Consider the following 15,092-nt stretch of genomic DNA (forward strand, 5'->3'; position numbering starts at 1 on the left):
AGCGAATAAACGAGCGATCCAACGAGAAAACGAAAGAACGAACGAACGAACGAACGAACGAACCAACTAACCAACCAACCAACCAACCAACCAACCAACCAACCAACTAACCAACCAAGCAACCAAGAGAACAACCAACCAACCAACCAACCAAATAAGGACAACCAACCAAGGACAACCAACCAACTAACCAACCAAGCAACCAACCAACAGAAGAACAACCAACCAAACAGGCAACCAACAGAACAACCGACCAACCACCTCCTTGGACCAACCAACCAACCAACCAACCAACCAACCAACCAACAAGCCGACCAACCGACCAACTAACCAACCAAGGACAACCAACCAACCAACCAACCATGGAAAACCAACCAAGGACAACCAATCAACCAACCAACCAACCAACCAACCAACCAACCAACCAACCAACCAACCAACCAACCAACCAACCAACCAAATAAGCAGCTAGCTGGCTAGCTTACAAACCAACCTACCAACCAACCAACCAACCAACCAACCAACCAACCAACCAACCAACCAACCAACCAACCAACCAACCAACCAACTATTAAACTTAACTACAGTATTTATAAACCAACCAACTAAGACATGTAAGAAACTGGGTCACGAGCAGGGGAAGCAACCAGGCGTGACGTATGACGTATTTCCGCTGACAGCCAATCACGTTCCCCTGCTTTTCCGGTGTCCGATATCCTGGGAACGAACCAAGATGGCGACCGCCGGTAACAACATTTCGGTCACCTCCGCTGTTTCCCTCCTTGTTTCGTCGTTTTTGTGCTTACTAGTCCACACACAGGCACACACATGTACACATCTAGTTCCCAAGCCAAACGAGGTGAGTTCCTTCATGTTATTTCCGAGTGTAAGGTCGATTTTAGGCGCTGAACTTCGGTTGCCATGAACCGTTGTGATCATTTTTGTCGTCTGTCAGTGTCAAAACGACTTGTATTAAACTGAGCTATAATTTTTTTTTTTTAGTTTTTCCTTCAGATAAAATGTTTTCCCTCGTCAAAGTAACAAATAACGCCAACTGTTCACATGAAAATCAAATTTCCCGTAATACAGTTCTTCCTTGTTGCATTTTTGGGGCAGCTGCGAAGAGAAATTATATTGCCGAACATGATTTATTATTGTATTAATGTGTTTTATTGATTTTCTGTTGCCATGGATTTCTCACCCAGGCCAGCGTGTGAGATAGATTCCCACAGGAACCAATGATACATTGATTTTCACAACTGACAATTGCAATTTTCATGTCAAATGACATAATTCATTGTTTAAACTCAAGTTACCTTGCAAGTTGCATTTTTTGTTAGATATGTAACTTGACAGGCATTTGTTTGGTCGGTCCAATACAATAAATTCCCTTCTTACTGGGAGTCTAGACAGTTTTTGTGAGAACAAGCAGCAACATATTAAATTATACTTAGTCTAGAAATATACATATAATTATCAGATTCAATGGTGGCCTATGTGGTAAGGGTTGCTGACTCAGAAGTCAGATTCAGTTGTGCCCTTGGGAACGGCACTGAACACAAATTTCCTCACTCTACTCAGGCGTAAATGAGTACCTAGCTTTGGTTAGGGACGTCCCTCGGATAGGACGTTAAATTAAGGTTCGTGCATGGGGAGAGCCACACCCCGCGCACGTTAAAGAACCCACCAGACCTTTCAAAAAAGAGTAGGGGCGTGCCCCGGTGTGCGATGGTCCAAACGACCAAACCTTACAGTCTGGTCTAGGTTGACATCTTGAAAAGGTGATAGTCACCTGTTATGTCAATCCTTCCATAAATGTGGTAAATCTAAATAAATAAATAAATAAATAAAACTAATTAGGTCCTGGGCTCAAATCCCTAGAGCTTTCCCAGTTGTTGTGCCCTTGGGAATGCCAATTTCCTCAGCCAACTCAAGTTGAAATAAGGACCTAGCTAGCTTTAGTTGAGGAACATCTTGGAAGGGAAGTAAAGCGGAGGTCCCGTGTTAGACGAGAGCGATACCTCAAGCACATTTAATCAAAATAAGAACCCACCGCACTTAACATGCACTTAATTTAAGTGATCCTGGTAATATTCTTAGCTGTTCATACAGAAAATTTGCTGAAATTTTGTGTCAATGTGAATACAATGGAAGTTATGGTGCCTATTCGTGGCTGTTATGAATACATGTAGTGTAGAAGTGACTGTGAGAACTGCATACTTAAACTAGCCTGAGTACCAGCCTTTTTAGCTTCCGTACGCTACCCAAGCTCCGCTCCTCGGCAGCGGAGCTTGGGTAGCGCAGCAGAGCTAGGGTAGCGGACGGAAGCTAAAAAGGCTGGCACTCAGGCTATACTTAAACATCATCATCCCAAGAACCATTATATATAGCAGAATGGAACAAGTTACCATCAGATGTAGTCACAGCAACATCATTGTACCGAGGTTCAGGTCGGGATTGGCCCAACACATGGACATTCCCACATCCCAATAGACCTTAAATGCTAAGTCAGCCAGCACTTTTATTTTATTTTTTTTTCACATTAGTTTACTAGTAGATGTATTTCACTTTTTGTATTGCCTTGTTCAGTTGAGCACCACTTCCACCACCGGCCGCACTTAGACGTACACCTCGTTTACCCTGAACACGATGCCCCACAGCGGGTTTTGTTCAGTATAACTTAAGACAGGGGAAAAACCCTCCTAACGTTTGCACCCCCTCTCCAGCATTTCAGTGGATAGTCAGAGGTTGACATGATCATCCTTCCGATGCTGTTTACTGACTTAAAGCGTGACTGAGAAAATGTTTCTTGGTAGAAAATGTCAAACAAAATATATGTATTATCTATTCTTTATTACTGATTGATTGTGTGGTAGCATTCCACACTTAATTTGCATGAAGATGTACTGTACACACCCCGACTTTGGGGTCGACCTGGACCACCTGCTTGCGACTTGAAAATTTTAAAAAGTGCGTACGTAAATAGGGATTTTACGGTACTACAAATGTTTCAAGATGTTCAGTAGTGTAACTGTAAGCTGAAAAATATATGCTGCTTTCCTTATCGTTATCCTTGCGGCTTTAGAAAACAGGGTAGTTTACAACAATGAATAAATTATTATCATTCACCCTGCACGCAACACTAATACAAAGTTTGTTCCTGTGGCTCTCAGTTGCTATGTGGTAGCAATGAGTTTCACAGACGAACAAAGCACCGTGTATTACTTGTGCTAACACAAGTATCAGTTTTCTAAAAGGACCACACCCAGATAGTCATTTTGTCAAGTTGTGTAACGCCCTGGTGAACAAGGCTTTTATTCATGGTGGTTCAACCTTTTTTAATGACAGTACAAATAGTAAAATGTAAAAGGTCAGGGTGACAGACGTGTTTGTCTTGTACAATTTATAGCAGGCAGGAATGGCGTACACTACAGGTTGTCGCTACCACCTTGGTCAAATATTTAAAATCTAGTTTGGCAAAATGTCACAAATGTCCAGTATGTCTAACATGTACAGTGTAGAAATGGGCATGAATTTACAATAAAGTTTATCATTCCTTCATGCATGTTTATGTATTTATGTTATTCTAGAACATTGAAGCCATACCAATACATACCTTCATGTACAGTAAAGGCTTAGAAAAGTCATTAAAAAAGTAGTTTGAAAAATGCAGGTCTCCTTCAAAAATGTTTAATTCTATTTTTCAACCCCCTATCCACTATAGGTTGTGACTGCTTAGCGATCAAAAGTTTAAGTTACAGATCACTAAATGAATGTTGTAGATAAAGAGCACGTTTTTTTTCACTTTGTGTGTATTTTCTTGTCTTTTGAATCATACTTAAACATCATGTATAATTTTCCAATAATAATCAATGGTCACGCGAAGACAATTTCGGTCGGTTGCTAAGTGATTGCTGTCCGGGGGAAATTTTAAAACCTTTATCCTATTTATAGTCAGCGTTCGAAATACCCGTCTGCAATCTGCAAATTGCATAAAGATTTTCAAGATTGCAGAAGAAAAATTAAACAATCTGCAATTTTGCAGAAGAAAAAAAATCAGACTCCGGATTCAATGGCTCTCAATTCAGGAGATTATATAGACCTACTAGTACTAAGCAAACTAGCGGCGCTGTAAATAAACTGAAATCCACAGCGCCGCGCGAGATGGTGGCGTTTCGGTGCATTCCAACTGCCTGGTGCTACTTGAGGTCATTTTTTTTCGGGGAGTTTCGACACTTTCCGTGATAACTTCGGGGACGAATCATGTAAGAAAATGTCAAATTCGTGCATTTCCGTCAACCCTCGCTAATCTTCGCGGTCACGGTCTTGGGGTCAGCAAAAGTCTGGAAAACAATTCCCGGATGTTTCTAGCGTGAACAAGTATGTCCAAGTCGCAAACTGCTATTTCTTCAGAGCCCGAACTCGGGGCATGGGCGCGATGACAGAAGGAACGAAATGGTGGCCACTACATTAGCCCGTGGTCCTTGAAGCCCAGACGGCAGCGATGAAGTTGAGAAGTACTCGGATAGATATTGAGCACCGCCTTGTGTGGAAAAGGCGGAACATTTTCTCCTGTGCCGACGCAGTGGGGAGGGGGGCACCCACGTGTAAAATTAACATCGCCGGGCCGTCTCTGGAGTCTCCCCGAATGTCCGAAGTCGGAGTCCGATGTTTGAAACCGATAGCAATGTTTCAGATTTATACACAAAACTACACAGAGGCCAAGGTTTGCGTAAAGGCGTTTTATTTTAAATTTGACATTTTTTTCTCGGTTTTTGTCATGTTTTCTGTGGGCCGTGGCAGTGTCACAGGTCGTGCGATCTTATTCATTACTCATAATACGCATCACAACACGTATTTCTCGCAAGGATATAATTCCCTTGTCCTCCTTATCAAGCAGGCTGTTGAATTTGTTTTTAATTTTGATACAAATACTGAAATGATCAAAAGAATATTTGATTTGATTGATATTGAATAAATATACTTTTGCTGTTGCAAGTTTTGCTATTAATTTGAATATTTTTCACACACATGCATGTTATTCCTCTTAAAAACTTTGCTAGTGATAATCAAAGATGGAGTGAGAGAATAAAGAATGACAGCAATGTTGCAAAACTCTAGATATAATGTAAGTTAGTAGGCATTATTAAGTTGAGAAGGTTGAAGTATGGAGGCATGTGTATTTGCAGAAAATATTTTCAAATTGCAGAAAAAAAAATTGACATTCTGCAATATTGCAGAACACTGAAAAAAAGTATTTCTACCACTGATAGTGTAGGTACATATTGCAATTCTTGCAAAGGTAGCGTTCGTAGTCCAGTGGTTAGCGATCTTGCCTCTGGAACTAGAAACCCCGAATTCGATCCGGGCTGTGTCGCTCACCCGACATGCACGCTACCGGAAAAGGTCGCAGTCCTTAGGACGGGACATTAAGCCGTGGTCCACTGTTCATTGTGCTTGTTGAAAATAGCTTAGGAAATTTCCCCGGTACAATGAACCTGTAAATACTATATATTATAGTGTCTGTCTTCCTGTCATGACCAGTGGATGATTAGCTCATCTGTTCATTGAGTTCATTTGAGCTAAACTGGTACAGGATCAATTTCCTTTCCTTTCCTTGTTAAATGTTTCGCTTCTTTGCCGCAGGTTGTCCATGGTGTCCACATAGAGCCAGCACACATAGTCAAGAAGAGAAGTCTGGACCAACCATTGAGAATACATCTCGTTTATGACAGTAGCATAGAACAGTGAGTATATGTTTATATTTTAAACATTCTATGAAGTAATAATGATTTAAGGTTGGAAAAACTTCACATTGAATAAATCCCTGAATGTATTCAGAAATATTCCTACTCTCACCTCTCAAATAAACGTATACCAGTACGTTTATTTTTTTTTCACCTCAAAATCCACCCGGTACTTTCTCATTTTATTGACATTTTTTTTTTTTTTGAAAACGGATGCAGGGATCATGCTAAAATTAAAAGTTAAGGTTTTTCTGCCCGTTATTTCCCAGGTATTTTGCTCGTAATGTGCTGTTTTCCTGCCAAGCGGCGTTGATTTTCCCGCCTCTTTGTGAAATTCTTGCGGTACTCATAACATATCGGTCATATCGCTATGACGCTTCAAAGTAAATAGGAGAATAAGACGCGACAAACATTTCAAAATACAATTTTCATATAAATGTCCTTGACAGTCTCTGTTTACATTGTAAACCAAAGCATGCTGATCAAAAAAACGTGTAGAGTAGAGTGCACGGGGAATAATTCCTGACCACTATCCGTTGTATCGGCAGCGCGGCGTAAGAATAATTTGTTCGAAGAAGACATATTACACGTAAAAACAACAATCAAAACTTAACTTCCTGAATGTATTCAGAAATATTCCAACTATCTGAATGTATATCAATCCTACATTAGTGCATACATTGAAAGAATCGCTCTATATCTTTATCTGATGTCCTCAATCTACTAGAATAGCCCTGACACAATTATGTACAAATTGACCATTTGGGAGTGGGTTAGAATTGGCAGGAAAGATCTGCAGATAATCCTGTCACAATTCATAAGCACCAGTGCTATCAACTGTACATACATGTTGGGTATTGCATTTGTTGTAGAGTGTTGAGGTCGCAGAACACAGTATTAATTGGGGACCCCCGTGGACAATAGTAGTTCGGGTATGAAGTAGTGCGTCACATTGTTTGAAAAGGCCGTAGTTTTTCTTCTGTGCACGTTAGCGAGCCTGAAACTGTGTTGAATGGTAGAGGAATACGTCAGTTTTGAGACAGTAGAGTGTGATTACGATGTTTGTTCGGTCGGCTTGGATTCGCACCTGAATATTGTCACCCCCCGACTACTGTGAGTTGGCTGCAGTAAGGGTGACCTCCACTTGGGGTCATATCAAAGTGGCTTTTAAAAGAGAACGAGCTGGCAAATTAAAGCTCATTTTCACATATTTTGTAGATTGAACCTTGAAGTCAAGCATATTAAAATCTGGCACCCTAATTGTGCACCTTACTATAAATTTTCAAGCGTAGAAGCTTCTCACTTTGGGATCCTTAACCATGTAAATCCCTATAGGTTAAATACTGTGGTCTGCAACCTTCATATGATGAGTGACCCACTTTCATTCAATTATGTTCGTGCTTATTTTTCACTGTTAATAATGTACCCAATGCCCCCATACATTTTTTTCAAGGAAAAAAACCTGCTTGATCCTTAAATCATCTTTTGAATAGTTTGCATGTACAAAGTCATGTATTTAAACTCTATACATAAATCCCCATTGCCTGCAGTCACATGTACAATGTATGTTCTATGATTATTCCTCCCACCAAGGCCCACTGTGAACCATTTATCATTTTCCATAACCACCCTTCTATCATAGTCCTTTGTAGAATATTGCACCGATGAGATTGAAAGTCTCCTTAGGTAAAGGTTTTTTTGATTGATGAAGGCAATAAGAAGCCATATGTTAGGAGAGTGTATACCTGTATACTTTGTAGAAGAACTTACATGTAGGGATGGATAGCATGCGTCGGCACTGGTAAAAAACATCAGTCATGTATATAAATGATAGTCATATTCCTGATGGACTGTATTGTATGTTATCAATGTCATTACCGTGGACATTGTATTTCATATTTTCTAAGCTATTACCATGGCCAGTTTTTCGTTCTTGCAAACGCTGTCCTTTATAACTGTTTGAGAAACACAGTTATTGTTAATTAGATCATGTACATTGTATTTATCATATATAGTAACCCGATATTCAGAGCTAGAAATACCACTATCACAATCATACATTGTATATTCAGGGCTTGAAAGTAGGAGTTGTGCACCTAATTTTTGACTGTGGGTGCACTTACATATTAATTTTGTGTGTAGTGTTACATATTAAATTTACCATTGTACACTAGCATAGTGTTACTGGTTTAATATCAGTTACTGGTAGCTATAGAATTTAAGTTCTTTAAGGCAAGTACATGTAATTAGGTGCTGCGAATATTCCTTGTGTTTGAGAGAGCCACACCTCAAGCGCCGTTAAAGAACCCACCACTCTTATCAGAAAGGGTAGGGGTCCTTCCCGGTTTGAGTGGATTAAATTAATCTGTCCAGATCATTAATAAGCAGCTTAAATTGATGTACTCTTCAGTATAAACCTGGTGTGTAATATACCGTGAGGCACCTTTAAACAAAATTTCTACTTCATCTTATGTTGTGCACCTAAAATTGTTCCTGTGCACCTACAACAGTTAAAATTTACTGTATATTAGGTTCATCTTTTCTCAGTAAAGAATTTGGATATTAGTTAATCTAGACAAGTAGAGCAGATAATATTAATGGTGTGCAGATATTTCTGCTGTCTACCTATACCCTGCACTGGTCCATGATGAAATTATAGCCCATGGCACTAGCCTAGCTAAGGATGATGTGCTGGTAGCGGCCTGAAATAATGTCTTACATTTTTGATAGTACCATCCTTCAATACAGCAGACTACACCATTGTTGAAAAATGATGCTAATACTAGGAACATCTTATAACATAGTTTTTTGATTGACGAAAACAACTCAAACTTAGGCCACACCAATTAAATTTCTTGGTTAACGGAATGTGTGAAAAAAATGCTTGGAAAATAAACATGAAAATAGAATCTCTGAGAGGAAAGTTTGTACTTTAGTGCACACGTCAGTATCAGGGTCCAGTGAACAGGGTCAGGGGCAAGTTTTCACCCCAACCTTCTGTTTTAATGATGTCCTTGTGCTAAAATTTTACCCCAAAAATCTGGTAACCAAGAAATTGAATTGGTGTGGCCTTGAAAAACAAAAAAAAAGGGATGCAAGTATATTGTCTTTCAAATACAGTCAAACCTGTATTAGCGGTCACCTTTGCATAGCGGCCACCTGCCCATAGTGGTCACTTTTTGTCGGTCCCTTGGATTTTTCCCATTGACATAAGCATTAAGAATTAGGCTATAGCGGCCACCTGTCCAACGCGGTCGCGGCCAGACGATTTTCGGTACAGCGAGTACAGTAACACTGCCGATAACGGTCACGGCGCGCCGGTAGAAGCCGCATCGCCACCGCACGCCGGGTTCAAAATCTTCATTTTTTCACGCAGTTATTAAATTTATGCGGCCTCAACTGGATAGGATCGTAATAAAGAAAACCAGAATGTTTTATCTTTGTTAGAAAATCCATGGTTTGACGCGAAGTCAAGTATAGTTTTCTTCACATGGCTTGCGTTTGTACATCGTGGTAAAATTGACAATTTCTGTGCATTTCGACTGGACAAATATTACGGCAGCCTTTTGGAAAATACAGCCCACACATGTACCTGATGCGGTAAGTTCGTGAAATGTTAGAATGCCGGCCCAATTTCCGTTTTCACCGGGAATTCATTCAAATTGTGCTCAAAACGTGTTTTGCGCAATTTTCAAAATGGCGCTGATACAAACTGGATAGGTAGCAGCATAAAGGTCAACGGAAGACACCACTGTTACGGAGGTATAATATACTAAATTTATTTTGCTGCAAAGTATCACTGAGGATAATTACTAACCCAAAAGCTTCAAAATGAATGTGGATAATACTACTATGATGTAAAATTTGGGCTGTTGTAATTTTCTGAAAAGACAAAAAGCCCTCAAAAGAGCGACCTTCTTCTGAGTACCCTATTAGCATAATGGTAGATGCTGATCAACACAAGCCACAACAAGAGACTGAGGAAAATTGTCGCCACGATTTTATGTTTGAAAACGGTCGAAAACGAACAGTAAGTGACAACTGAGCAACATGTATTTTGTTCTTAACTAACTAGGAGTAAAAGAACAATCGAACTTCTAAAATGTGCCTTACCTGTTTACATGTGTACTGTACGGTGAATAAATGTATCTCAGTGGGTACTGAAAACATGTGTCACTCGTGGTCAATTAATCGACATTTTCTCCATAGCGGCCACCTGTTCTTAGCGGCCAGTTTTGGCCAGTCCCTTGAGTGACCGCTATAGACAGGTTTGACTGTACCTACAAGTGCAGTTATGCCCAGAAAAAAGGTATTTTGAGACCTGTTTCTGTAAAATATACAGGGTCTCAGATTGAAAAAAAAATTATTCTCATGTTTTGATAAATGTTTGCCCCAAAACTAGTGGTGATATTTCTAGCAGAAAAATCAATGGATGTATAGGTGGTGCACATGGCTGAAAGGCTTTGACTGTGAAATATCAGATTTGTTTTCAGAGCAAGCCTAGCGATATTGGGTGTATATTCACTTGTGTATCCAAAATTGGATGTGTGCACAAAATTTTTGACTGTGGGTGCACCTCACTTGATAAAAGTACTGTGACTTTTACACAGTAATGTGTGTACAGTGTATACATTTAAAGTAAAATAGCAACAGAATTTCAGATTAAAATTGTGAAAAAGAAACAGTATTAGGTAAATTTGTCTGGTAAGGTTTTGTTGTTTTGTACCTAGATGTCTTAATCTTGTGTTGTGCACCAAAATTGTACCAAAATTTCCAGATTAGGTGCACCATGCAGTGACCTATTCCAAAAAAATAAGAATTTCAAACCAACCCTGATTTTCATGTACTTCATACATGTATAATGACTTTAAAACTTAAATTCAATCATTTAAATTCTAAAGTGCAATGTATGATTGTCTAAAAAACACTTAAAAAATCAAATACTTTGAACATAGTCTAGCAGACGCATTCTTTTACATGTAAGCTTACTGTACAGTAACTCAATTTTCCTTCACACCCAAATTCCATTATCCTTTTCATGCTTATATTCTCTGGGGTACGGACTGATGTGATATGGTTCCCCACATTGATTTAACGTAGGCATTGCTTCTACATCTGCGGTAATTCACACTTCATCAATAGAATCACTCCGGTGGGAATGCATGGCTGGTTTACCCTGTACTGCAAACCTTGAAATATTTGCTGCAGTGATGTCTCCGATCCAGCTTTAATTTTTTTTTTCCTTCCCACTCGTTGTTTGGGAGCTGATTTTTAAAATTTTCATTGAGTTGATATTTTTGGTGACGGAAGGGGTTAACATCGATTTTTCCGTCCCAAGAAGCAAATTTCTGTCCCGTGACGGAAGGACGGGTCCTGGAGACAGCCCTTATTTGCTGTATCTCTAAGCTAAAGATTAACGTTCGCGTTCACCACAGACTCATAAAAGAGATATGTAGCCCCAGGGCTCCAGACTAACTTTTTGACCTAGGGGCACTGTGCTCCCAACCCAAAAAAACTGGTCGCACCAGCAAAAATTTAGGTGCACTAGTGTCACTAAAAAAATTGGGGACACAAGCAAGTCTCTTGGACACACCAAGTAATACTCCTATGAATTAATGGTTACAAGCTTAAATAATGTATTTTGCTAAATAATTAAAGACACAATCCAGCTAAGTTAAAGACCTACATTGATAGGTGAAAAATAAGGGATTTTAGGCCGTGCTTGGGGAAGTAGGACAAATCACACCATCTCTTATAGCCAACTGCTTTATTTAACAGAGTCTGACTTGAATCTTGTACCTGCAGCCATGGCCAGGCATGACTGTTGTCAACTGTTGAAAAATATGTTTTAAATGTTTGAAATATTAACTTAGCAGTCCATGATTTAGGCATATACTTGTCATTTTTGATTGGAGCACTGTGCTCCTAAGAAAAAATTTCCAGGAGCACCAGCTAGATTTTGGGAGCATGTAATGGGCTTAGTCAGGAGGGCTGAGCCCACTTATATCTTGTAATAGCATGATAAAATGTACTGGTCTCTAGAATGGTTTCATACCAAGCTTCGAAAACACAGACTTGAAGTATTGGATTGAAACACTGTGTTTGGTTGAAGCCCATATTAAATCATAGAAGTGCATGTTAATGCCTTTATGAAACAGTGCATGTGAGCCTTCAGGGTTTTAACAATAATATTGGAGGACTGATTATGCATACTGCTGTGAGATTGCAATCTTCATGGACTGCAGGATTGTTAAACAACATGCAGTACAGGCTTAAATTGAGCCAGGGATGAGCTGTGGTGGTTCACATGACCTTGAAAGGAAAGACATGGTCCCTTATCAAGTCCCACCAGATACATGTATTATTGCGCTGTTTATTTGCTCCAAATACAGAGCTTGAAATGCTGCACCTTTGTGCATCCAAAATTGGAGCTGTGCACCTAATTTTCGACTGTGGGTGCACCAGTGCACATAGATATTTGTGTACAAGTCATGTATGTAAGGCCACACCAATATAATTTCTTGGTTAACAGAATTAATAAAAGATGCTAGATAGAAAACTTTGGTGCACACATTTTCAGGGAGTGAACAGGGTCAGGTGCAAGTTTTCACCCAGCCTTCTGTTTTAATGATGTCCTTGTGCTAAAATAAAAAATTTAAAAAAATAAAAAATCTGTAAACCAAAAAATTAAATTGGTGTGGCCTTATAGGGTAAAGATACTGTTGTACAGTAGTATACAGAATATTCTTGAAATGTAAGTACATTGTATCAGAAAAGCAATATAACCTTTTGTTGTAAAGTATGCTTGTTGTACAGTATTACTTGTTTGAAATTTTGAAGTTAGCTGTAGAATTACAGATTTAAGTTCTTAAGATTAAACTTTATCTTATGTGGTGCACCCAAAATTCTTTCTGTGCACCTAATTTTTGGGTTGAGTGCACTTGTGCACCTATTTCCAAAAATGAATTTCGAGCCCTGGAATACCTATACCGTACAGCAAAATCTTTTGGGTACATGTCCAAAATACTCAACCATTGGACAGTCATTTCAATGGATATCTTTCTCATTTTATTATAGGTTATCAACAGAGAAGAAAGACCTAGTAAAGGTGAGTTATGAAATTATATGTTTATTTACTTATTAAATGATAATATACACGTATATGATTGCTAACAAGTTGAATATAATGTTAACGCAGTTAACTCATTTTGATGTCAGATATTCATTCAAACTTAAAAACGCATTTAATGTATGTTTATCTTTAAATTGTCAAAATATTCTGTTCAAGGCTTACATGTGATTGACAAAAGTATGAATAAACATGAACTTAATGGTTTGTTTTGCATTTTTTCAGAATGTTTTGTTCCCTCAAGCCAAGGAGTTTCTACAAAACACTTTATATGTGAGGGGGACAGGCATGCCTATATTGTTAGATCGGTAAGTACAAAGCATTTGAACTAATGCAGTAGATGTACTAACTCCCTTTCTGTGCCATAGCCTTTTGATTAACTCGTAACTTATGTTTGTCAGAAAAAAGAGTTGGTAAAATTGTCATATATAAATTTCATAGATTAAAAAGCTATGGTTACTTACTAGGCTCTACATGGTGATCTGCTTTGTCCCACTACACATGCATGCTGTAGCCAGGACACATGTATAGTATGTGATGAGTGTTAGACGAACAGCATTATAGCTCCTAAAACAACAGGAGTTAATTGAGTCATTAGCATACAACATTGTCTTAACTTGCTATTCTATAATAATTGAACAATCTGAAATTGTCTTCACTTCATTAATATGTCTATTCAGAGTTTTGGTATAAAACCTGATTTTTCTTTAGTCACTGATGAAAGATAATCCCTAGCATATGAAATAATGTTTTTAGTCTGTGTGTGTGTGTAGGTGTCTGTTTCTGTACATGTGTTTCTGTTACAGTATAGTTTTTGTATGTTTTGTCTGAAGGAGTGAAGTCTGTCATCTCTGAATGCCTTGTTTCCTTTCTGTAGATGTCTTTGGAAATTGAATACGCAGAGTGACCTGTTTCCGATGTTGTGCTCTTTAGAAAGAAAGGCCTAAACGAATTCCCTCCCTCCACCATGGTGTAAACCTGACTTTGGTTGGGGAGGTTAAGGAGGAAAGAGGGATGGGCTCCGCCTTCCAATAGTGAATACAATGGATAACTGCCCAAGATACAGTGGATAACAGGGTGCAAAATACCTGGTTGCACGTTGCACAGTGCAACAAGATTTCGGTTGGTGCAAGTTAATTCCAAACCCAGGAAGCGCAGTGTGCAACCTTAAATTTTGAGCCAAAGATCTCAATCGGAGCCCTGGAAGCTCACAAAAACACAGTGTCACTCTCATAAATTTTGGTAAATCTTCAATTGAAATAAAGAAATGAACACTTTTTTGTTTTAAACCATCTAAAACCCTTCATAGATCGTGGAATTTGAGCTGAAAAAGACGAAAACACACTGCCCTCGGCTAAACAAGATGTTGTTAGGTCAATGGGAACACAATACTATCTAATTTATATTTTGAAATATTAGTAGTATTATACGCTACATACGAGCTTAATTTGAAGAAATCTGTGAATGTTGCTGGAGCAACCTGAAATTTGGATGTGCAACCTAGCATTTGCCCTAGGTTGCAACATGGGCAACCTGGCTCAAAAAAGTATTTTGCACGCTGGATAACAACACACTGCCGCTATGGCCTCTAGAACTTGTAAAATTACAATGAGATGTATACCTTTACTTTTGTTTACCATTAGACAGTGCCAGACAGGCCATGCCGTGATCCTAGAGAACCACCCCCATCCCTGCTGTTAGAGGGGGTGAAGTCTGCTATCTCTGACTGCCATGTTTCCTTTCTGTAGCCAGTGCCAGACAGGCCATGCAGTGATCCTTGAGAACGACCCTCATCTCTGCTGTTAGAGGGGGTGAAGTCTGCTATCTCTGACTGCCTTGTTTCCTTTCTGTAGCCAGTGCCAGCCAGGCCATGCAGTGATCCTAAAGAACGACCCTCATCTCTGCTGTTAGAGGGGGTGAAGTCTGCTATCTCTGACTGCCATGTTTCCTTTCTGTAGACAGTGCCAGACAGGCCATGCAGTGATCCTGGAGAACCACCCTCATCCCTGCTGTTAGAGGGGGTGAAGTCTGCTATCTCTGACTGCCTTGTTTCCTTTCTGTAGACAGTGCCAGACAGGCCATGCAGTGATCCTGGAGAACCACCCTCATCCCTGCTGTTAGAGGGGGGAAAGTCTGCTATCTCTGACTGCCATGTTTCCTTTCGGTAGACAGTGCCAGACAGGCCATGCAGTGATCCTGGAGAACGACCCTCATCC

The 15,092-nt window shown here is 39.5% G+C and overlaps 1 protein-coding gene across 1 annotated transcript; it reads left to right on the forward strand.

The window, feature by feature from the left end:
• The first annotated feature begins 694 nt into the window (after nt 1-694).
• LOC136446119 (leishmanolysin-like peptidase) lies at nt 695-14,892 on the forward strand. Its single transcript, XM_066444406.1, has 5 exons — nt 695-859; nt 5,647-5,747; nt 12,825-12,855; nt 13,102-13,184; nt 14,835-14,892. Exons 1-5 carry the CDS (start codon nt 734-736, stop codon nt 14,890-14,892), a joined length of 399 nt encoding a protein of 132 aa, XP_066300503.1. The 5' UTR covers nt 695-733.
• Nucleotides 14,893-15,092: the final 200 nt, after the last annotated feature.

The sequence above is a fragment of the Branchiostoma lanceolatum genome, chromosome 12 (genome assembly GCF_035083965.1).
Source record: "Branchiostoma lanceolatum isolate klBraLanc5 chromosome 12, klBraLanc5.hap2, whole genome shotgun sequence".
NCBI lineage: Eukaryota > Metazoa > Chordata > Leptocardii > Amphioxiformes > Branchiostomatidae > Branchiostoma > Branchiostoma lanceolatum.